This window comes from Dermacentor variabilis, chromosome 9, assembly GCF_050947875.1.
Source record: "Dermacentor variabilis isolate Ectoservices chromosome 9, ASM5094787v1, whole genome shotgun sequence".
In the NCBI taxonomy this organism is placed as follows: Eukaryota; Metazoa; Arthropoda; class Arachnida; order Ixodida; family Ixodidae; genus Dermacentor; species Dermacentor variabilis.
In genome coordinates this window covers 94,749,678-94,775,611 of record NC_134576.1, presented here as the reverse complement: position 1 = coordinate 94,775,611, position 25,934 = coordinate 94,749,678, and the positions used below count along the sequence as shown (strand labels likewise).

The 25,934-nt window shown below is 46.4% G+C and overlaps 1 protein-coding gene across 2 annotated transcripts; it reads right to left on the bottom strand.

Annotated features, from left to right (window-relative positions):
* Positions 1-506: 506 nt before the first annotated feature.
* Positions 507-25,934, bottom strand: LOC142557159 (ubiquitin-conjugating enzyme E2 N). 2 transcript variants are annotated; one of them, XM_075668817.1, is made up of 5 exons: positions 25,795-25,934; positions 25,148-25,249; positions 22,927-23,071; positions 13,687-13,827; positions 507-715 (listed from the first exon to the last, which is right to left on the bottom strand). In XM_075668817.1, exons 1-5 carry the CDS (start codon positions 25,822-25,824, stop codon positions 576-578), a joined length of 558 nt encoding a protein of 185 aa, XP_075524932.1. In that variant the 5' UTR covers positions 25,825-25,934; the 3' UTR covers positions 507-575. The 2 variants fall into 2 exon arrangements, with proteins under 2 accessions (XP_075524932.1, XP_075524933.1); XM_075668818.1 differs by lacking the exon at positions 507-715 and adding an exon at positions 3,302-4,321.

The window sequence follows — 25,934 nt, the reverse complement described above, 5'->3', positions numbered from 1 at the left end:
TTATTAGATGAGAAAATGAAGGTTCAAGTATCAGTATTTGAATTTCGCGCCGAAACCCTAGCGCCGGTACGTCAGCGTGACGTCAGGGATACCAAAGTATGTTTTCGCATTTGGGCCGCGTTGGCTGAATAAAGGTTCCTGAAACTTGCCATGTTTAATATTTGGTTCCTTTGGAACACAACGTAGTCAATCTGTACCACTATATATACTTAGTAGGCCCTAGAAGATGCCATTAAAACCCAAGACGTCACAGCCTCCAGGTGCGGGAACTCAAGCAGGCGTCGCCACCCGTATTTCGTTCTTGCGCTTTTTCTGGCTCACCAAACGTCTTATCGTTGCAAGAGTGGTGTCTTTGGTGTTCTAGAACGGTAATTTACTGATGCAGAAGAAATCATTTTCACTTTAGTGTCCCTTTAAATCATGCACACATTTGTCTCAATAGCCCGCTACAGAATGCGAGCACTCTGTAGACAAGTTGTCACTACAGTTGGTTCTTAGTCGAGTTTTATTGAACTATTTAGATATAAGCACAACAGAAATTGGAAAATTTTGTTGTGAATTGCTGCAATAGCAGATTAGGTGAAACATAAAATAACCAATGACTGTCTTGTATAGGCACTTGAAAACATCTTTTCTTGAATTGCATAAGCCCATTCACCAGAGAACTGTGCAGCCAGGTCACTTGACTGCTTCTGCCATGGTCCCGCTCTGGCATCTGAAATAAAGACATGTATAGTACATAAAAAGATATGTATATATGTTTAGGGAATGGGACATGTATAACTATTGTATGGCTGCTGAATATTGAACCAGATGTTTCGTTGTCTCTCAAAATTCTTTAAGCAATGTACATAAGCACAGGATCTGATCATTGAATGATCTCATTACAAACACTAAATACGCATCGCACATGCACACGTATTACGTCATCGAGCTTCAAAATAACCCTTGCAAAAATGTTACGCGAGCGAGGTGAAATTCACCTTTCTTCAAATTATAATATGTGCGTCTTCACGACAGCAGCGTATGCACATTGTGCACACGGCACACTATGGGTACAGCATGCACACATAAGTACTCCATGCATATCACAATGCAACTAACCTCTTAATTCGCTTGCCTGACAAGCTTTGGCAAGTTAACTGTTGCACGTTAAGTGCAGCTACAAAGACCACAAGGCATCGAATCGCGCTATTAACATATCGATTTCAACAGATAAGAAAGTGTAGGCGAGCTCTCGAAACACAGCCTGAACTGTACTACCCACATTCCCTCAAAATCAACTCTACATGATATGGGCTCGAATAGCGCAAACAAGGCGTACAACTTACGTGTAAACATGGGAGATCCGTAAGAGGTGAAAACTGCTGGCCGGAAATGTCCAATGCACGTTTAGAGCGGATTTCTCGCTAACAAGAAGCGCAGCACCAAAGAAACCGTGCGAATTCTGTGCCGATCAAGCAGACACTGAACGCTTTTTCCCGCCATAAGGTCCCCTGGCCCCCTTACCTCCTTACCGTTCTTTTCCGTCATGCCCAAAGCTGTGCATACAAGTTGCACAGAAGAGAGAAAATGAAATCACCATCTACAACGCCTACCTTTTACCAATTCCTTCCCCGTGAATGCTGCACAGGCGGTTGAGCTGCTGCTCTCACTATTCTTCCGTTCCCTGATCCCCACCTCCAACAGGTGCTGTGCAGCACGCGCTTGCTCGTAGAGCTCGTAGCAGAAATAAGCGCTTTTCAACGCGATAGTGTTAAGGGCCCCGTTTCACAGAAATTCTGGTGCCGGCGTCGACGGAGTTATCCGCGAGCGAGAATTTGCGTATGTATTTAGGTACATGTGTATGCCACGCCTTGCTATACATGTGGTATGTGCGGGTAATACTGCCACACCATTTTATCACTGAAGTAGCCAAGGAACACGAGCATCGAGACATTTCCTGCATTAAAGGGACACCAGATAGCAGTAACACAGTTTATAGTACTGGCATACTAAAGCATCCCCCACTGAAAAAACCCATACGCCTCACAATTCCGGTAGCCAATAATCCACTGTGAAACACATACAAACTGTTAAAAACACTCATTTAGTTTTCCAATGTGTCACATGTTACTGAATATGGGAAGTTATGGGGAATGCGGGGTTCTTTCAGTAGGGTTATATTAATCTATTTGGCAAAAAAAAAGGTTATTACGAGAGCAAAATAGAACCAATTGAATGCTATGCAGAAGCCCCAGTGCTGGTACACACCAATGTAATGCCATGGATTTTGAAGTATTTTCTCATATTTAAGCTGCTTTGGCAATGCAAGTATTCTTGAAGCTCACTAGCCTGACCATTCGGCTTTTTCGAAATGCAATCTGGGTAGGTGTTCTTTACCAATAAAGAATTATCTAGACCAGAGTAAATGTAGAAATGTGTTAGAGAAAGTTGGTGTCGCCACCCCCATCTCTCGTTATTACATTATTCCTGGATAACCAAGTCACCCCTTGCGGTATGAGTGGCAAAAGTGTAGTTAAAAAATGGTTCATATTCTTCTAAGCTTCCCTTTAAACAATCAGGGTTCACCAGGAGACCCAACTCAAAATTCAAAGAAAATTCAAAGATGCAGAGAAATTCAAGGAGGGGGAAACAAACCTAATTGTACACATGCACTGAAATACAGTGAAGTATCTTTCTTAGCTGCAAGAAATTGCAGCTAAGCAACTGCTGTGCTCGACACATACTTCCAAGCTCTTCAGGTGGTTTTTTACAGCTGACTTTTCCATTCTAATGACGTCAATTGCCTTCTGGTATGATGGTTAGTAGCATCCAACTTCAGCCAAATATACTCATTGCGTTAAAAGCCTAAATGGCTAAAACTTGCATTCTGCCAGCCCCTTCTAGTGTCTAAGCTTTGAAAATGAAGCCACAATGGCTGCGACTTGAACCCACTAGCAAAACAACAAAAAGGTGGCATGGCTTGGTTACGTGATCCGGCTGTGTCTAACTTCATCATGGCGATGGTTATTTAAACAAGCCTGTCGTTAGCGGCTGTGAACACACCACATTGCAATTGCTTAGTGAAAATGTATAGAAATGTTTATCAATAGACAGTGTCCATGGCACAGCCCCTGTGCAGAGTTCGTTAGTTTAAATGTTTAAAAAGTAGGCCGCAACCCTCGTTTCTAAGGAATTCAAGGAGCTCATCTATTTTGAAGAGATTTAAGAACCCTAGAATCTCTTTTTCCAAATTTAATGGTTTTTGAAGGAGGTGTACGAACCACGCAAACAATAAATGAACACAGCAGACTCTGTGTCAATTTTTAAAAAGAAAAAAAATTTATTTTGAGACTTTGTACAAGACCTTTGAAAAGGAAAATTAATAATAATGGTTTCCTAAGTGCACATTTCATGTATAGCTTCATACACCCTCCCAGGCCCCCCTCCCCCCCAGAGAAAAAAAAAGTGGCAAAAAACCCAACCGCGCACAACCACACACTGTTGTTGTAATCCAGAGAAGAGTTGGGCGCCTGTCGTCATCCGTGTCTCAACTGAACCACAAACACAAGGCGGAAGAAATAAAATAATAAGCACATGCCGGGAGGGACACTCGTGGAAGAGGAGACAAGCAAGGCATCATCATCATCAACATCACCTTCCAGGCAAGGCGGGGTGCAGGGGCAGGCGCAGTGGCAATCGTAAGACACCATTTCAATCACTAGTAGCACAATCAACATCCCCATCATTCACTTAAGAAAATAACGAGAAGTGGGGGAGACAATTATTTACAAGGCCACGATTGTACGATAGTATTCACAGTTTCACGAAAACACCGGCAATTCGAGGCAAAGGAAGAAGAGATGAGAAAAGGGGAGACAAGTTAGGAGAGAGAGCAAGCGGTGTTTCAATCAGGGTAGAGAGAGATAGGGAGAAGAAAAAAATCAAAGAAAAAAAAGTAAAGGAACCGGGACAAAATTCTTTATAAGAAGACGCGCTCGAAATGGAGACACACTGATGACGACGGCCCTTCCCCACCTCTTGCACCAGTTTCACCCACAGTCTGGCCAAGCCCCCTCTAGAAGAGCGATGGATGATGAAAAAGGTGGCGGAAAAACACAATCGTGGCCCCCTAGGCAGCACCGCGCCGGTGCCATGTTTGGGCCACGTCAGCGACAGTGTCCTTTTCTTCTTAGGTTCTTGTTTGTGTACTTAGTTCCTCTCCAAGTTGCTGTTTTAAGAAAAAACACTTCCTCAAAGCATTGCCGCCATCAGCCATTGCCACCTCCTCTTGCTATGACTCAGACATCCATTGCGTATTGCCTTGTCCATTCTCTCGCTGAAACAAAATGGGAAGAGAAAGACAAGGAGCAGCTGTGAGTGAAAGTTGCAGCAGTGATGGCAGAGTATCCGACCAAAATTACTAGAGGGAAAAAGACCTTCAGGTGCCTGTATGAAAATGGTATACAGTCAAACCTGTATACATATAACGAACTCAATAGTGCTGCGAGACGTGGTCGTTGTATCAGTAGTTCGACACATGTGGACTCACCCTTCAATATGTGCAAAAATTAATGTCGCTAGTTGGCATCAGCATTTATGATTCGACACCACTTTCGTACGAAAATAAGAATTTCAGTACCTTTACTTTTCTTCCCAATACTTTCCTGCATCTAACTGCAAGTTTCTGTTAAACACGTCATCTAAGGAATAAAATGCGGCAACGTAGCTCCTTCGAAAAAGCACCTGGCCAGTTCCAATCACCTGCCATTTCAAACTACAGCTGCATCTGCCGACATTATTTCTTTGGAAAATTTTACTATCAGCGGGACACGAGTGGATTATGCATAAGAGAGTGAATGGTTCTAGTTGGTTGGAAGTGGGAATTACTGCAGCATGACGGCATTTTGCAAAGGTGGTAACTGCAGCATTGGCCATACGCACACCGAGAGCCACGACGCTTTTTTTTTTTATGTCACTTAGGCCAAAAAAGTTGCCAAGTTTGAAAGGTAGAACACCATCACAAACCATTATCCACAAACCATCCCAAACCATTATCCACAAGAACGTAAAGAAAGCATCGACGAACCGTAACAGCAGACTCTTTGCAACTTTGTGATGCAGCAGTGCATCATGGCACGTTCACGCCGACTTGGGGCGCTTGAGTACCGATAGCAATGCCTGAACAGCCATTGGTTCAAATTGGCCCAAATCAACCAAACAGCGCATATAACATAACACACGCAGTGCCGCCGCTGTAGCTTCCGAGATTGCATGCAGCTCCACCAAAGTACCTTACGGAGAACGGAAGCCACGGCCACCGTACGCTGTACTGCTTTACCGATAGCTTTTTTTTTTCCATATAATCATATATCAAACTCTAGGGTCAGCTGAGATTTGACGATTTTAGAAAACACACCAGTTTTTAATTGAAATTGATAAATATGGTGCATAGCTGGCATAATCTAGAAAAGTCAGTATCGCAGCCACTACTAGCCGTGCCAGTATCCAAATGAAGTACATGAGTGACATCACCATTTTGACCTGTGTCGTCTCGGTATGCGGCATGGCGTTATCATAATGGCACAAAACAGGTGATGCCGCTATAGTGCCACTTTCAAACGAAAAGTTGTGCATGCCACAGAGGCATCCTGAAACGTTCAAGCCGGGTGGGACTTTGGCATCGACGAGAAAAACGTCTATCGCTGGAGGGGGCATCTGGAGACACTTTTTGAGCACGCTGCAACTAGGATGACAGTGATAAAGAAGATTACGACGAGGCTAGCAGCAATGATGACGTAGGATGAGCTTAGCATGTTCATATTCAATAAATGTTGCTTCCAATTTATCAAAGCTAACCTCAATTTTTTGTTCAGCTAACATTCGAGATAAGTTTTCTTTTTTTTTTCTTCTGGCTTCGGACTTTTGAGGGTCAGCTTAGAATTGGGGTTGACAAAGATTCGAGTAAATATGGTAAGCATATCACCCCTCAAACGTAAAACTGGTCTTATACATCTTTCTGTGTGTCGCTGCATTGCCAGCCTCTATTTGCTTCACAAGTTTTTCGATAGCTTCCTCAATCATGCACTCTACACATCCCAACAACGCGCATATCCCACTGCACTACCCATCCGTATCAAATTGCATGCTCACATGCTCGCACTACCACTTTCACTGCCTCATTTTTTCTTCGTACAGCAATACACCAGAATGGCCTTCCCTGTGACATCAGCCATCATGTGTCCATCAACCTTTGCACAAAATGTCCCATCATACTGTTTCACATGACTGTTCTTTGTAACTTTCATTTGTTAGCCCACCCCTTACGCCCTTACCCCCTAAATGGTCAATAGCATGGAAAGAGGATTGTTTATGGAGTTATAGAAATGTGTCAGATGGATCAAGCAGCTTTTACAATTACGGCATGCAACAAGCATTGTGTGATCGGCGCACTTTGAAAGACCAAGCACAAAAAAGTCTGCGGACCAAGAGCCCATCAACATGACCACGCTCTAGGATGCGCAACGTCTACAGGTCTCTTCTGATGCGTACTATCTCTCCTGTATAATTCAGCCGTGGAACAACTGATCTTCCGATTGTGCAGGGTTGCAAAGAAGGTCCTCACTCATAAGCAAACTATATGTTAGCAGCTGAGTGTATGTATACAAGACAATTTTTTTTAAACTAACAGTGCCAACAACTGCTCTAAAAAATGTGTAAGCAGATCATTCGAGGTTTCATTCGAGGCATCTTTTTAATCTGACATGCCCATTGAGCGAGCTCTGCGCCATGCTAGTACGAGGAATGCGAAACTGCGGCACTAATGGCCCAAACACACTACAGCAGCAGCACATTGGAACATATGACAGAGAAAAATGCAAAATAAAGCACGAAAACTATGCATGGAGAACTGACGGCATCGGCTATACAATGACTGCGGCCGCTCCATTGACTTCCATGACAATGATAAAAATGGTGGCGGGCTTCAGGTTTTGATTTCGGTTTTATTACCGAGGCAGCCTCAATGGATGCTGACGTTAATTCTTATGCTTCATCTGGCGCAGGCTTGGTGCAGTTTCCCAACAAAGTGACGTTTCAGAGCAGCACGACACAAAGGAACACTCTTGGTACAACCTGGCACAACTGGCATGGCTCTTCCAACACTGCCAGCGTATCACAGTGTATAAACAATAATGTGAAGTGCACACTATTGGCCAACATAAGCATGAGACGTCTGTGAGGAGTTAAGTTTCGATGATGGCCCAACTACAGCCATATCGACACAGGCAGTAATGCAGCGTACGATTTCTGCAGCAAGCATTAATGAGGGCTGCAGCTTAGAGATGTCAAATAAGTTTGCCATAACTTGTGGTTCAGAAATTTGGCTTTCGTTTTTGGCAGTCAGAGCTGGAACAAGGCAACCTACATACACAATTGACTCCCTGCATTTGCCCCATTCTAACGTACTTCTGAACACATCCAGTTTTTAAGCTCAAAGTAAGAAAATACTAAGTAAGAAAATATGCACCAAAATCTAACATCCAGCCAATTTCAAAACAAAAAAATTTGGCAGCATGTTACATTTCTGTAATGCATGAAGGCGAAAGCCTGCTGCACACTTGGTAATGCATTAAGTATGTGGGGATGCGCGACTCTCACGCCTCCCCTGAGATCTAGTTTTCCCGCATGGCTCGTCTCCTGCAGGGCGGCTTCGCCCGCCGCGTGGCCTGGCGCCCGCGGCGGTTGGAGTGGTACAAGCGCGGTGCGAGAGATGGCGCGAGCGTCGCGCCGCTGCGGGGTTACTCGGGCGTCGGGAGACAAGGCGCTCGGGCTGTTGGGTTCGAGACAGGAAGCGGGACGGTCGTGCCGCACGTGCAGCGATCCTCTTGCCCGGCGGGTCGGCGCACGGCGGGGACGTCTCCGGCGTGCGCGCCGACCCATGCTTCTGCGAGACCGCCTCGCGTGGCCGCCCTCGAACGCGCCACGATTCGCGTGACCATACACGCGAACGACCAGGCCTTGGGATCCAGCATGGGGCGAACATATTCGCTCGCTTCCGGTCGCGGTGAGTCAGACTTCTAGATTTGTCGCGCGCCCATCGGCATGTTTTGTGGATAGCAACTCGGCTAGCAGGCACTGATCTATGAAAGGTGCAATAAATGCCCTTGTGATTGTTTGCACTAGTGTGTACTGTCGTTCCTTTGTCCCAAGAGCACGGGTGTGAGAGACCCCACAAGTAATACAATCGGAGGGGTCAGACTACTCGCAAGACATAAGTCACTGTGTGAAGCATACTTGCGGCAAGCCGTTGTCTGCAAGCTTCAGCCTCCTCCCTATGTTGGTGTCTCGCATTGCCGCACTGCTGCTTACGCACTTTTGCAGTTTAGCTTCTTCGGCTTGTTTTCGACCCTTAGCTGTGGCTTTGTGCGCTCATACAGCAGGGTAAGACTGGCGCGAACGACGTTTCTCTTCGACTTTACATTGCATCCTCTCCGCAGGGGAAGGCAGCACTCGCGGTCGAATGCCTTGCTCCCGCCACTTCGTATGTCACACCTCGTTTCTCACTTGGCGAGTATCCTCGGCCGTAGCGTACTTCTGAGGGGGTTATGCAATGCTTTATTAAAACGTATGCTGTTCTGTGTGTTGTATGGTTGATTTCAATGAATGTATGCACTGTTTGCTTCACCTCGCTGAGCGTTTGTAGCCTCAGCCTTATGGAGGTATGAGACATTGCTGACTATATTTCTTGTACCACTCAACTAGACGCCATATTTCTAAGGTATGAGCCATTGCAACAAGTCACTTAAGGCTTTCGCCTTAAAAATTTGCATGCCTCAGTTTTTACAATCCAAGAAAGCTGAAACCTGCAGAATTTATCTTCTCAGAATGCAGACTTATTCACTCTGTCCACTCCCACAGGTCTTTCTTACTGTCTTTGGTGTACAACATGTAATCCTCCACGTAATCCATTGTGTTCGATATCTCGCATTTCCTGAAGAACTCTGTAACAATCTTCTATGAGATGGCAGCCCACGCCTTGCCTAACCACTCCGCTAGCTTGTACTACAACATAGAAGTCTCCCATATGACAAAAACACATGAGACGGATCTGCTGCTGGCAGCTAAGCATGTGAAACAGCTCACATTTTAAATTAGCGCAATAGGTCATTGCCGGGAAACTGCGCATGGAAATCTTTCTGTTGCCACCTCGTGGTGACGATTGTGCTAAAGCTTGCTTTGAAAGTAGGCTGTTGCAAATGCCATGAATGTTGTTTTGGTTTTGTATCCGAGTGTAATGCATAGGCAGATTTCAGCCACATTTCCTTGGAAAAAAGGCGTACATTAAAATGAGACTGTATGGTATGCAGTAGAACCCTGTTGATATATATTCAGGGAGACCAGAGAAAAAAAATACATGATCTGGGAAAACGTAACATCTTATAATGCTTGTGCGGCAGTCCTGATGACGCACGAAGCTACTTTCACACAAAACCTTATTTGAAGTTGAATAGGAACTAACAAACTATTAAAAATCCGCTCAGTAAATACCATTATTGCTGCCTGGCAGTTCAGTTGATCCTTAAACACTTTTTTTCACAATTGGTCATTTTAATATGGAGCAGTTTCTGGACATAACTGGGAAAAGAAACCTAACAAATGGGAAGCTAATACGCATGACCACAGCTTCCTATATACATTTTGTGCCTGCACAATCACTCGGGGGAACGCCGTTCAACCTCCTTGCCTGACCTCCTCGCACGTCGCCCACTTAGGGTGCTGCTGCCTGAGAATAGTTCGCTAGCCGCCGTGCATAGGCACGAAAAATTGTATGTCCACGTCTCCATTAGAGTCAAATCGAGACAACTCTCATTTGCCTCGTTTGCCGAAAGTTCGCTGGTTTGCTGACAGATCACCACTTTTCTGCAGCAGTCCATGGGTGGGAAAAAACTTGTCTTCTTCTGCCTTTGATGGACGCGGTGAGCTGCGGCACGGTACTGAAGGGCTGTAGCTGTGGTGACACTGTCGGTGCCACATTGAGGACGTCTAGCAACTACACAAATGAGAGCCTTCTGGCCGAAGAGAAAACATCGTGGTCATGAGTGAGTTATGCTACTTAAAGTGATTTAATGGGGCGCTTTGAAAGTTGATACCTAGTAGTGTGGCGTATCGTTGTGTACCTGGATTAAAAAAATTAAATTATGGGGTTTTACGTGCCAAAACCACTTTCTGATTATGAGGCACGCCGTAGTGGAGGACTCCGGAAATTTCGACCACCTGGGGTTCTTTAGTGCGCACCTAAATCTAAGTGCACGGGTGTTTTCGCATTCCGCCCCCATCGAAATGCGGCCGCCATGGTCGGGATTCGATCCCGCGACCTCGTGCTCAGCAGCCTAACACCATGCGTACCTGGATGCACCTCGTACAGTAAGAGAAAGGTCTCGGGCATCTCATTTCATGAAATTGCGAGCGATGAACAACTTCAAAAGAATTGGCTCAAAGTTATATCTAGGGACAATTGGACTTCGAATTTCCCCTCCTGCTACTCCACAGTCTGCTGTCATCGCTTCATTGTGTTTGATACAAGGAAACTGAAGAAAGGAGTGGTTCCTAGTGTTTTTGACGAGTAACCAGCGTACTTGCAACCAGTAGAAAACCCAGTAGGAGTAATGCAGCAATGAAAAAACACAAGGGTGGTGCTTTGTTTTGTGCTCCTGTACAAAAACGCACGAATTTTGAGCAGATGTCAGAAGAATTGTGTTCCGACAATGCACTTTCATATAATGACGAAGAGCCAACTGCGAAAGCAGGTGAAGCGGAATCTCCTTCCAAAAGCAGCTCATATATGATGATTGCCACAACATGCAAAATTAATGGCATCGAGCAGTGCAAGCACAAGTGCCCTACCGAACCTCCGGCCTCAGTCATTGAGCGTCAGGAGTGGAGACACAGGGAACATGACCTCAAAATGCAGATACAGAGACTAAAAAAGTCTGTGGATAAGAACAAAGAAGAACTCCAGAAGCTGAAGGAAGAGTAACGTCAGCACATTTCTAGAAGTATTCGAAAAGGCTGACGAAAACGACTTTGGTGCTTCAGTACTCTTAGAACAAGTGAAAAATTACCGCAAAGTGAAACCAACTTGGTCAGAACTGACTATACGTCATGCTGTTGTAATGCCCAACATAACACGAGCATACGAACATATGAGGAGCAAAGGCATATTACGTCTGCCGAAGTACAATGCAGCGTTACCTCGTATCTTCAGGTGGAGAAGTCGGCATTACTAACCTGCTAAAGGAAAGACGGTCCGCAGAAATAGCCAATTACAGTTTGCCACAAGCTCGCATGTGCTCTCTGATGGTTGAAAAATTAAGGATAAAGCAGCGGCTGCTGCACCTCAAGCAAAAAGACACTTTTATCGGTGAAGTTGATTATGGAGACGTCCCTCCACCGAAAATCACAAATGAGCCTGGGCTAGCAAATGCGTTGCTGTGCTTCATACTGAACGGACTTTCAGTTCAATTTAGATTTCCAGTGGCATACTTCTTCACAAGGAATTGTACTAGCGCAGAACTTCACACAGTTATGCGCCGCGTGCTAAAGGAAATTGAATCCGTCGGCTTTATTGTGGTGCACATCGTCACTGGTAATCATAAGATAAATGTGGCAGCATTTCAAATGCTGTGTGGTGCAAACATGGTCCACTGTATACCGCATCCTGAAAGCTCAGATCGCAAGTTATTCTGGGCTTTCAATCTATGTCATCTGATTAAAAACTTGAGATCACAATTCTTGGCACGTGACCTTGCCAAAGATGGCATCATGACATCCGAGTATGTGAAGGAGCTATACAGGATGCAACAAGTCAGCATCATTAAACCTGTTCGATTTCTCACAAGGAAGCACGTCTTCCCGAGCAATATTGAGAAAATGAATGTCAAAAGAGTGGTTCATGCTCTCGCCTCCAGTCACAGCAGCGCTGAAGTTATTGGATGAACAGGCGGGCCACACCTGTGATGCAAGTTTTGGGGCTGTCGCTGAAACGGTGGTCTTTATGGAAACCATGCACAGATGGTTTGCCCTGAGGGACATAAGTAATTGTTCACAGCAAGTCCACAAAAATAACCCAGACTTCAAGCAGTTACACAATGAAAATGATGAGCATCTGCACTGGCTGGAGACAAAGTTTGAACAACATCCGGAAGATTTGAAGTGCCAGTCCACGGTGAAACATTTTCTGACTAAAGAAGCGTATGAAGCCTTGCTTATCACCACTCGCTCAAATGTGGAATGCATCAAATACTTGCCGAGAGAGATGCACTTTCGATTTGTTCTGACTAGAAAGCTCTCGTCTGACGCCATTAATCTTTTTTGGGGGGCGATTGAGGAGGTCAGCTGGAAGCAACGACCAGACAGACGTACAAGCAACTTTGTGCGGAATAAGAAAGTTTCTGAAGACAGGCATTGCATCAAAATCTAAAAGCAGCAATGTGATGGACACAGAAGACAGCACATGCGCATCGCTACGCTGGCAAATGCGTGTAAGCACTACGCCAGAACCATCCGAAGAATTTCCCAAAGAGGCGGTAGCAGCGCTGGTCAACCACACTACCAGGCGCAAACGCTTCGTTTGCCAGAATGTGCAGCACTAGCTATGGCTGGCAGATACCCGTTAAGAGCTGTTAATGAGCAGGTGTCTTGCAAAGAATGCCTCAGGTCTCAGTTTGTTTACAAAGCCTAAGCCCTCGGCACTGTCAAATTTTCTGATTACACTTCAAGACAGAGGCGGTCTGTTGTATCCGTCAGACGAACTCATAGTTTCGTGGTGTTCGTCAGACGAACTCTTTGCACAAGTATGTTGAAGTATTGCTCACTAAGCGAAGAAATTTTAAGCAGCCGCTGAGGGAGACTGTCGTGAATGCTCCTCAAGTGCTGCGAGAGCGTGAACTATTCAAGTGTTCAGTGCCTGAGCATCACGAGAAGCTGTTTGAGATCATGCTGACAAAATTCTTCCGCCCTCTATTCACTAGTTTTGCCCTGAAGATAACGGACAAGAACGACATCGCAAAAGTTTTTTTACAGAAGCCCCTGTGATGAAAGCTCCACAAACTTTAAATCCAGATGATGGCAATAAAAGTGTTTGTTGTGCAGTTATTAGAGCCGATGTTGCCTTTTCCACACTGACATACAATACATATGTAATAATAAGCAGAAGGAAAATTAAGCTTCCTGGTAGTACAGATGAGAACTGTGGCTTTCCTTTTATTGTTTTTAACTTTTTCCTGACGCAGAGGCAATTCACAGCGGCCTGTATGCATCTGTGTAGGCATTAAATGCCCGAAGATGTCTTAAAACGATATAATCGGTACCGATAAAAAAAAAATAATGTGATATATAGTTATGCTACAGCACACGCCGCGGTAGAGCGTCCTGTATTTGTATTCTGGGGTAGCACCGCTAACTGGTGGTGAGCGACAGAACTAGGCGCGACGACCAGTTCTCTGCGCCGTCGGCGCGATGGGCAGGCATGAAAGTATACAGGAGGCTATGGCATGACCCTATGGAAACTTAAGAGCACAAGACCCAGGCAAACATAACAGGAAGGTAAAAACGAGGTTCTACTGCATCTGGCAATGTATAAGCACCACACCGCATGATTGGGACAGTCGAGGCAGGCTGGGGCCCCCAGCACGCAGGACAAACCTGTTCTGATGGCTTCCGCCTCATTGACCTTCCACTGCTCTGCCACGTCATTTGCCAAGGGGTCGTCAGGGTTCGGGGCACTGAGCAGAGCTTGGATGGACAGCAGCACCGTACGAATTTGCAGCGCTGGGCTCCACTTGTCTGAAATACAACAATGTGCATGTGTTGAGGATCTTGCCACCATTGTGAACCACAGTCACCACCGATAATTTGGTTAAGCTTAATTATTCAGACAGCTCTGTGGCACCGCCACTTGCCCATACAAGGGCAAGCAAAATTTCAGACACCTCACAGTGCATTGGGCCATAATTCACACTCCGACTGCACGACAGTGTGCTGGTTTGACCACAGAGGAGAGTAGAAATACAGTCGACTCCCGTTAATACGAAGTTCACGGGGACCGCAAAAAACTTCGAATTAAACGAACTTCCAATTAAGCACAAAACACAAAAAACAGCACTTTATTTGTGGCGAAATCGAGTATTTTCTCTAAGAAAAATAGTCGGTCATCTTGCTTTGCTTCTTGCCGAATCGCGCTGCTGAAAGCAAGTTCTGCAGGCTGTAGATGTGGCGGAATGCTTCTTCCGCGTTACCTTCAGCGGCAAAGAAGCGCTCCGCAAGAGCAAGGCCCGCAGCTACATCGGCAGCCTTGGGTTGCGGCTCGCCTTCAACGTCATCGTCGCTTTCCTGGGTCGCTTCCTGGGGCCGAATAATCTCTACAATTTCGCTATCCGTCAGCGCACCCCATGTTTCGACCGCCTTGTCTACGGCGACGTAATCTTCAAAATTGACATCCCCGAGAGCATCACCAAAATCAGTGCCGTCAAGCTCGCTTGTTGACGCTTCCTCCGCTGAAATTTCAGAGGCATCCTCCGAAGAAGCTGCCACAAAACCGCAAGCCCTGAAGCAGTTTGCGATTGTTTCTTGCTTCACACGATCCCATGCTCGCGCCAACATGTGGATGGCACTAAGCAGGCTCACCTCGTACTTTGTGGAGCTATCCATACACAAAATCATGCGCACGAGGAGGTGCCGCCTGTACAGGACTTTAACATTCTTGATGATGCCTTGGTCCATTGGCTGCAAAACAGCCGTTGTGTTTGCAGGCAAAAATGCAAGGCGTATTGCACTCAAGGCTGGCACATTCACGTGAGCACTGCAGTGATCGACAAGGAACAAGACCTTGCGGTTCGAAGCAGCAAACTTGCGGTCCAATTTGCTTATTCAGCTCTTGAAGATTTCGGCCATCATCCACGCTTTTTTGTTCGCCTCATAATCCACAGGCAGCGTCTTCACGCCTTTAAAACATCTAGGCTTCGCGGCTTTCCCGATCACAAGTAACCGACATCGTTCCGTGCCATTCATGTTTGCCGCGATCAGCACCGACACTCTCTCCTTGCTGCGTTTGCCCCCAGCACAGTCGTCGTCCTTGAATGTCAGGGTCTTCTCTGGTAGAAGCCGATAGAAGAGTGCAGTCTCATCTGCATTGAAGATGTCTTCCGGTCTGTATTCGGCGAGATACTCACGCAGCTTTCGGTCCTTCCACGCGGCGCATGTTTCCTGGTTAACGGACGCCTTTTCACCACACACGCTCTTGAAAACCAGGTCATGGCGATCTTTAAAGCGCGTCAGCCATCCATCTGACGAAACGAAGTCATCGATCCCCAACATTGCTGCAAGCGTTCGGGCTTTCATCGCAACGATGCCTCCGCTGAGAGGAAGTTTGTTGCTCCTGGCCTCCCTAATCCAAACCAGCAGAGCCTTCTCCAACTCTGGGTAGGCGCCGGTGCGCATTCGCTTCCGAGAAGTCTTGAACTTGTCATTCTCAAATGCATCCATTATTGTGCGCTTGTTCTTGATGTAGTTAGAGAGCGTGTTCGGCTTGATCCCGTACTTCCGCGCTATGTCTTGTTTGGCGGCACCTCCCTTCTCAACTTCCTTCAAAACCTCGACTTTCGTTGCCAGGTCGAGCATGCGATAAGAGCCACGGTTTGCCATGGCTATAAACTGCGTGACTAGGTACAGTCAATTCTGAATCACTCGTGGAACAACCTAGCCTACGAGCTTCCCGCACAAAGGCGCTCGACTAACACACGCCTCGACATACGCTGCGCACGCTGCAAGACTAATCTCGCACAATCTCGCCACTGCCAGTATGCAGCACTGCGTGCACCTATGGCACCCGCGTGGCCTCCGGCGGGAGCGGCTTCGCCTCCCGCCGGAGTTGATCGCGGAGGCCACGGCAGCCGTAGCAATGAATAATCGCGCCGCTCCAAGAAGGATGGCGTTGCGGGCGGCTGCGGTGGCGATGACACCAACGCGGAGCACGAAACTGTTGCAACACTTGAAAAATTACACATTCTACCAAAGGACGACGGTCACCTCGAGGGTCCCGGCTGAAAATTAACTTCCAATTAAACAATATTACTGGATGAGGACTTCGAATTATCGAGCGATTTCTTCTATAGGATTACATGCAAAACTGACGGGAACAGCACTTCACTTCTAATTAACCGAAAATTCCAATTAAGCGGCTTCGAATCATCGGGAGTCGACTGTATTTATTTTAGTTCCGATACATTGCTGGCATGGTCACCGGCCATGCCGCTGGCGCAGCCCTGAAACTGAAACAAGTGAAGCCTAGTCAAACTAGAAGTCACTGATAAAGATTCGTTGCTTTCATGTGCTTTCATTAATCTGCAGCAACAACATGACAATGGTCAAGGTACGGGCCGCGATTTTGTAGCAATGCCTTCCACTCGGTTCTATGCAACTCTAGTATACACCGTAAATGGCAACCAATCCCGCTGATGACGAAGATGGCCACTGACGAAGCATAAAAAGGAGTAGCATAAAAGGTGTTGCTAGAAAATGGTATTGTGTACGCCAAAGGCCTTATACATATGTTAATGCAAGCAACATATTGAAAAAGTTGTGCCGTATTCTTGAACAAACACCTTCGAAGATACTTTCATTTTCACATGACTAGCACCAAAGGAGTCCACGGGCAGCAGCAATTCCACACTGTGATAAGACAGTGTGCTTGGCACTGTGTCAAGAATTCTATCGCTCGTAGGTGCCAATGCTTCTTGCGCTAGCCACACGAAATCGAAGGTGTCTCTGAAAGTGATCCTCCCAATCGTTCAGACTTTTTTTCCAGGCCGAATTATCGGTCAGCGACTGTACAACAGAACTACCTTCTGAATGAAGTAGTTCCAAGAAACCAAGACGTGCACCAAGCACGGTGCGCAAGTGATATTTTCTCAAGGTGACAATACAAGATATGCACCCGACTTCTGCCTGTGGGAAATACAGAGCAGTGAGGTGATCATCCAGAAGTGCACCTTTAAGCAGAAAAGTATGTTTGTTCACCCATTACATCAGTACGGTGCAAGCTTGACACACAATACATTCTCCTCAAGAAAGGAGCCCCAATTATAGTAACATGGACAAAATGGCAACTGTCCTTTAACTTTACTAAAAAAGTGGGGGGGGGAGGGGGAGGGTCCAGTGTGAAACGCAACTCAGGCCATTATACAGTCGAACCCGGATATATCGAATTCGACGAGGATCGGGAAATAGTTCGATATAGCGAAAATTCAATGTACAGATATAGGCCAAAAAAGCACTCGCGATCATAACAAATTGTGACTTACCGATTGGAACAGCCGCGAATCACATAGCCTGTGCACACAATATGAAAGCGCTTTATTTCACGGAAAAAAAATCACTAATTTTGGGCTGCTTTTTCCTCTGGGAAATGAAGTTGAAAACACTAGACTCAATCTTCTTGAGACTGTCCAGGTGCAAGAGCCCAGTGCCTTCCATTTCACCGCAACAGCGCCGAATCAGGCTGAACGCTGACGCCTGTTCAGTGGCTATGCACGGATGCGTTTCTTCGAAAACACAGTTGCCCTCATCGTCGCTGGAATCGCCGTCTTGAATGCCAGCTATTCCGGTCACACTGTCCTCATCAGCGAGGTCGGCTACCGCTTGAACTTCGCTGTCAGCATTAATGAAGTCATCAACAGTCACTTCGGACGGGACGGTGCCGGAAAAATTGGACAAGTCGCAAAACGCCTCCTACAAGCACTCATCGTCATCTAAATCTTCCGGAAATTCATCTCCGGCCACTTCAAAGCCTGCCTTGCCGAAACAGTTGGCTACTGTGGCCTGCTTCACGTCGCCCCAAGCGCCGGTAATCATCTGGATCGCGACAAGCACGTCAATCTTGAGATCGGTTCCCATACGGAGGTTTACGAGGAGCCGCTGAATAAGTTGCTTCCGATAGCCTACCTTGAATGCCTTTATGATACCCTGGTCAGAGGCTGCAGTCGCGCTGTGGTGTTCGGCGGGAGAAACTTCAGTTCGATGTGCTGCAGCTTGCAAGTCGTTTGATGGGCCGAACAGTTGTCTACCAGAAGGCAAACTCGGCAGCCCGACTTGCCCAACTCAGCGTCCCAAGCCTGCAGCCATTCAACAAAAAGTTGACGTGTCAACCAGGCCTTCCTATTACAGCCATAGCAGACGGGAAGCTGTTTACAGTTCTTAAAGCAGCGCGGTGACTTGCTCTTCCCGATCACAAATGGCCGTAGCTGGCACGAGCCGTCCATGTTGGCTGCAAGCAGCGCCGACACACGTACTTTGCTCACTTTACCGCCGTGACATGAGGTTCCACGAAGAGCGAGTGTCTTATTTGGTAACATTTGCCAAAAGAGACCAGTTTCATCGGCATTGAAGATTTCTGCAGGCGAAAACTTAGCAGTGATCTTAGGCCACTTTTCAGAAAGCCACTGCTGCATCTCCTGGCTGCTGACAGCCCCACTTTCGCCTGAAATGGTCTTTCCTACAATGACGTGGCTGTTTTTAAACCGTTGCAGCCACCCAGTGCCACCGCAAAAGTTCTCTTCGCCAGAAGCCATAGCAAACCATTTGGCCTTTTCGATTAACATCTGGCCATCCACGGGAATATTTTTCGCTCGGATTTCAAGAAACCACGTATAGAGTGCCTTCTCCACTTTGTCAAAAGGAGCAGGGCGCACACGACACGCTCCCGAGCGACTTTCCTCACCTGCTTTAAGCTTGATGTCCTCCTTGTTTTTTAACAACGAAGTTAAAGTACGCCGCAGAATGCCGAATGCGTCTGCCACGGATTGCTTTTGGTGCTTGCAAGCAACAATCACGTACTCAAAATAGCCTTCTTATGTGGGAGTCTCCTGGAAGCAGCGCCATCCACACTTTGGTTTCCAAGTCACATCCATGAGATCCTTCAGATCGCTGATGTGCGAAAGTCACTAGATGCAAGGCAATCCCATTCTTGCGTTCTTCAAACTTTATAACAAAACACTACGCAAGAGAAACTTCGATAGTAACACTATAGCGGCATCAAAATCTGCGCGAAAGATGCCACACACATTGGCATACGCAGCACAATATGGTAGCTATGAGCAAGTGCCATGGCACTGACGCAACTGAAAACAAAAGGTCAGCTGCGCACAGACGTTCACGTGCTTAGTTTTGTTGAGACGGTGCAAGCGCCACCACATGACTCTGTTCCACCAATAGGGACGCGCACACATCGCCTGCCCTTGCTGCAGAGTTCTGGAGGAAAGATAAAAGAATGTCGCTGCCTTAAGTTTTATTCAGGTGGCTAGTGGCAGCAGTATGGGCTTGAGAAGCAGAGTTAAGCAAACGTTTACAGTTTCACACGGTGATGTTGGGATAGCAGTATCTTGTATCTTAAAGGGCCCCTGAAACGGTTCGGACAAATTTTGTAGACGCGTAGGGTACAGCTTAAGTAGAACATTTGCACCACAATTTAAGTGAAGCGTTACGTATTATTGGAGCTACAAGCGATTAGAAGTTACCCTCCTCCCTAGCAGTGCTTTTCCTCAACTCGTTCGCCAAGCGAGCGGGGCTAAGCTCCACCTTCACCGGTTCTGCGTCACGATGCGACGTCACATCGTCCACTTCTGGTTGTTTTGGAGCCCACCCCCACCCGCGGAGACCTCTCCGCTAGCCGCTTGGCTGTCGACCGAGAGCTATCGAAGCAGCGTGTGTTGCGAGCATTCTGTCGTAGCGCCGAACGTGTCTGGTATTCCGGTAACCACAGGCAAGCTGGTCATTTCGGCAAATGTCTTCAGGCATAAACTCAAGCTGATGAAAGAACTTTAGCGTAGACATACGTGAGCGGCCTGATCGGTCTGCACGGTCCAGACACTTGTTGGCGCAGCGCTTAACCAGCCAAACAAAGCGCTAATATTGCTCAAACCAAGTGTAAAACGTTTTAAACATTTATAAAAACAACGTGCTGATGATTACACTCCTGCAAAAAATACACACCAGCAGCAAAGAATACACTTTGTTGCTGCTACTGTGTATGGTTGAGCTCTGTGCCACCAAGTGGCTGCACCATGCAGACCATTCACATTTGCCCTTCTGCTCACCTCATGGCTCATCCCGTTACAGCACAGTCAAGCGGCCAGACCCTGTCCTCTTGCGCTTGCGTTTACCCTAATACCGGACTCGCGAAACACTATTGCGTTAGTAATCTTCCGGTGTAAAGTGGCGGCCGCAATCGCGCAAATCCTGGCACCCATCGGATAGTGGCTGTCCGATGCGCTGCAGCCAGTCCGCTCGTCTACTGGTTTGCAGAAGGACACGATGTCGCAGCTTGACTTATTGCCAGTCGCTACGTTTGCAGTCCACAACGCAACAAAGTCGAATCATAGCGCTCGCGAAAAGACAGACTGACACTGACTGCGGAGCTCTCGTCAAAGACGGAGCACGTTGTAACACAAGCAGACGACACTTGCTGTGTGCCGGAAGTGCTTAAGTGTACAGAAAAGTTGTTTTTGTGCATTCTCTTTATGTTACTTTCTCTTTATAAAAACACATTAACTAACATTCTATTACAAACATATTTTGTTTACCATAAAGTTGGAAAAATTATCGATCACGTGCCCTGATCAGCCAATCGGATGGCTCGCCCCACTGACGTCATATGGGCGATTTCCGTCATATGGGTAGGGGCGGCTTAAAATTCCGCGAAGCAGTGTGCTGCGATTGGCAGCGATGTGCATTTTTAAAACCTTATACTAAATTACACGCTTTACGCGGAGCATTTAGATGTGTCAATTAATGATCAGAAGGATCTACTATAACAACTCAGTACGTTTGTAGAAAATCATCGAAATCGTTTCCGGGTCCGTTTAAGGTACACGACCCATTCTTTCATGTATCGGAAATACAGATACTGATGCCTGTCTTGCCAGACACATCATGATACAGATACAAAATACCCAAAGAGTAGGGATGGGCGAATATTCGATGTTGTCGAATATTCGATAGAATAGTTCTCTATTCGATATTCGCTTCGATTCGAATTAAGGTATTCTATATTTTCAAATTATTCGGTGGTCTCGAATAGGCAACCAAAAGGCACAAATGACCAGCACAAATACAAATCTTGTAGGCTATACATTATACGTCATGGCTGCCATACAGCAGCTGTAGATCTCAAAGGCTATACCTTTTTGCATTAAAAAGCCGGAAATACGTCATCGCTGTATAGCGCACTACATGGGCAGCCCTACATTGGTGCAGATATCAATTTTGTTTCCTTGCTTTTTATTCTCTCTCTCCTGACAAAGCCTTGGCGTGGCCCTGACCTTCAGTCGCGCCACGCCAGTCACGCTTATTCATGTGTTGGCCGCTGCTGCTATAGGTGAAGATGGCATAGACTGCGCCTGTGTCTGGGCAGCGCATGCAAGCGAACCCGATATGGAACTTTTTCCTGAAAGTGCCTGCTGGAGGTGAAGCGCAGTGCGAGACCTGCAGAGTTGTTTTGAAGATGCCTACTAACACTACGACGACAACTGTCACCCACTCACTTGAAGAAACATCCAGGCAAGTACAAAGAATGCTCGGAAATGCACCAACTTTACAGTTTGCCGAAAAAGGTAAGCGAGTCAAGGGGCTATCATCGCAGCTATCCGTGGCCAGTTTGTTTAAGCCTAAACTTCAGTCATCGATAAAAGCAAAAGAAATGACTAGGAAGATAGCAGCACTCATTGCACGCCACCTACAGCCATACAGCGCAGTCGAAGAAGAAAGCTTCATCGAGATGACGCGCTGTGCAATTCCGGAGTACATCGTTCCGTCGCGGAACACCTTTTCATTAATGGTCATTCCGAACTTGTATGCGACAAAGGAAAATCACCTGAAGAAGTGCGTTAGGGACGTATTTGACAATGGTGGTGCCGAGTGCTTCACTTTGACAACGGATGGGCGGACATCGCCCGGACATCTGTTTGCCCAGACATGGAGAAGCCTCCAGCTGATGCCGAGCTCTGTGGAGTGTTTTTTCTTCTTTAATCTCCAACGTAATGTGCAAGAATGCACATGAAAGTGTTCCTTGCCACGTGGCAGACTACTTGGCTACCCCTGTGCTTCCATGGTCAGAAAACCCTTTGGAGTGGTGGAAGAGCCAAGGCAGCCAGCTGTACCCGGCGCTGGCCCAGGTAGCGCAAAAGTACCTCTCGGTTTCTGCCACACAGAGGCAAGGAGTGAGAGGCTGTTTTCAACAGCAGGAAATGTTGTTAGCAGCCGACAGGAACTGCTGCTCCCAGACCACATGGAGCAGCTGGTATTTTTGCATGAAAACTTGTGAATTCAGTAAAGAAAAGCAGTCTGTGATTTCTGAATAAAATTCAACTGTTAATAGTTGTCAATTTCACAATACCCTGTGCCTACATGTGTTCTAATTCTTTAAAAGTTGTGCAAATTATTCGGGTCATGATAAAAATGTTCATTTTTTAAAATATGTTATATATACTATTCGAACTATTCGATTCGAAATTATTCGACCAAATCACCATTCGCTTCAAATTCGCTTCGAGCCTCAGATTCACTATTCGCCCATCCCTACCAAAGAGTAAGATACATTTATCTTTGATGCTGCCCAGCACTGCAATCGATTCTTCTCCCGGTGTCTAAGTCCCGATATGCTGATGCAATTCGTACCTTTCGCTGGACTGCACGGGGTTGCGAGAGAGAGAGTTTACACCCACAGTCATGTGTATTGTTGTTTGGCATAGAACGCCCAAAACAGCAATGCCATAGTCACTTAAATGCAGCGTGGCTGCTGGCACTGCATAGCACAGCTTGCCAAGACGCACAATCAGAAGTTTTGAGCACTTTTCAGATGCAAACTGAAACGTCTAAGGAAGCAGTTCCCACCTTTGAGGATGTCCAGGCATATGCGACCTAGCTTGTCTATGTTGGGGTGGTAGATCTTTGTCATGAAGCGCACTTTGGGGGCAAGCATTGGGTACTCTTCAGGAAGAAACAGCTCCAATTTAAACACTCCTCCTTCAAACGGTGACTGCAAGCAAACAGAAAATTCAAATTAGCAGGAAACCAAAGTGGTAAGCACTGAAAGCAACACACAAAACAGCCAGGGCCATAGAAAGCAAGAAAACACCATTAACTGAAACCATGCAACCTTTATAAATTTTTACATTAATTACGAATTCTTTCGATTCCTGTGGCTTGTCACCTGAAAGTAGCTACCTTGTACCCTCTGTAGTTGCTTCACATGCCCGTGCAGAGGTCGTCTGCACATTTCAGACCACAGATGTAGACAATTCCAGTGGAAGTTCGTTTCATTTAAGCTAACGTCATCAATACCACAAATCTCAGTTCTACAGTGAATACTGCAACCAGCAATACTGTAGCAAATGTGATCCGATAGGTGCACTGATCAAAGCTCAGGCAATGGGACCTTTAGGGAATCTTTATATTTCCTCTACCGCTCAAGAGTGCAGTCGTCACCAGGAAATACCTATAAAATTTGGTACACTTTTTCTCACTTCCAGTCGTGAAACAAGAATGGTTAATGGAAGTGAACATACGCGCCTACCTTGTAAGCTATGTGACTGTATTACAGGTGAACCAGAAAGGTGCACAAGCTTTGCCACATCAACATACATCGCACACAGCCAGTTCGTCTAAAACAGCGCTAAGGCTCTACAAATTGTACATTGGCACCAGAAGCGGCTTCCCAAGCCCACTTCTAGTCCTGCAACATTACCACAGAAGCATGGTAACCACTGCGGTAACATACCCACTCCCATAAAAAACATCGCCTTATCACGCAACCAACACTTTTTGCACAATGCATCACAGCACTGTCGGGCTTTCCTTGTAACCCTATGTTACATTTTTGGATACAGCAGTATGTAAAGTTGCCCACTCGGCGACCTTTACAGGTCTAGAAACGGCAACAGTACGGTCAAACCCAAATATATCGAATCTGAAGGGGATCAGAAAATAGTTTAATACATAGGCAATTCGATATATGAAATTAAAATTGAATAAAAGAATTTTCAAGAGATTTTATTGCTGCTCATTATACACAATAATTCATTATATGTGGGTTCGATATAGTCAGGTTTGACTGTAGTAGTGAAGGATCTGATGGAAAACTGTCCTTCCAAGTAAAGTCATAGTACAGCAACTATATATCTTGTCACTGAAGGCCACAATGATGAATTTGACGTTTTGGTGCCCATACAGGAAAAGCGGGAAAGGAAAATGGTCACAGCTGAGACAGCTTGTGTACTCTTCAACATGTGACGAAGTGACTTCACATAGATGCGGTGAATGAAGACTGCCACCATTCTGTTGAGCATGTTTTCAGTAGTCCAATTAGTGATAACCTTAACACGTTTAGCAGAATGGATGGCAATCCTCACCCCATCTATGCAAAGACACTTCGTCACATATTCAAGAGCACACAAGCTGTTTCAGCTGTGGCCATTTTCCTTTTCTGCTTAGTGAACAAAGTATTTGTATGGAGACCGAAACACCTAACTTTTGTTGGACAGTGGCAAGATTTATGGTGGCTGACCTAGAGAGCCAGAGTGCATTGTGACTAGTATAGATTCATACTTTGCATTTATAAATTCCGGCCACCTTAGGCGTCGCATTAGTTCACATACAAGCACATCATTACATCAGGAGCGCCTGTAAAGAGAAACATTAAGGGTAAAATTTTGGCAAAAATTTCGGGAAGGCACAGGCAGGTCAATAGGTTGCATACTGCTTCAAGCCAGGATCTCTCTGAGCATAGCATTCTGCCAATTCTTTAATATCCAGAGTATGCAACGGCAGATGGCTGTTGAAGCTAGCTGCCCACAGCAGACGACCGCACCGAACGTTCCAGAAAAAAAAAAAAAAAATAAGGAAAGTTCGTCCCATTATGAAATGCAACCAGTAGAAGGCCCAGAATAAGTTCGGTACAGTTTACGGGCTTCTGTTTACAACCCGACTATAGTCTGCTGTAAACAGTGGCATCGCCCACCTTCTTTTTTATTTCTTTTTTATTTTCGGTGAAGCCCGAGGGGGAACGCCCGACGCTCGGAGGTCAAGGTTTCGTAAAGATGACCGGCGCACTTACCCCTTCAGGACCGGCTACGACGACGTGAAAGTACCTCGCGTTCTGTTCATCTGGAATTGCACTAATACCCGGTACAGGTTCGGCCATGAGACGCTGCGTTTCCTGAAAACGAGGCAGCGAACGGAGCTCGGTCAGAGAGAGCAAACCGACACGGGATCGCGATCTCGACCACGAGCACCCAAAAACAAAACTGTCGCACCAGAAGTGCACACAAGACGCAATACGCCACGTTTAGGCGAGTTGAATTTGTCCATTCGAGGGGCCATGGAGACTGGCGCGATCACAATCGTGCTTTCGTGCATACCTGCCGGGGAACTTGCTCGAATCGCAAGTAATTGCACTCCGCCCATGACGGCTTAAACCCGACTTGCTTTCGGCTTTCCCAGCAACGGTCGTTGCGCATCTACCGGACGCCGAAACGGCGCTTGAAATCGTTTGGTACGGCTCTCGCTCGCACGGTTTTCCGGCACCGCTGTCCGCGAGCGGACGTTTAGCGGCCCGAGTTCCCAAAAGCCGGCTATCCAAAGTAAGGCCTAATGTCAACGTCACTGGCAAGACTCCATGGCCCACAGCACCGGCATTGGCGAGGCAACGTTCAGTCCGCGCGCGGAGTGTCCTCGCTCGCCGATGGACCCGAGCCCATTTACCTTGATGATTCTCCTCGGTAATCCAGACATTGTGCAGAAATTACTACAATTATTTTATCCAAGGAGGGAACAAAGAAATCACAGCGCCTAGCACTCTCATACGGCGAACATCACCGCTGCGCTGACGCCCATGAGCCGCA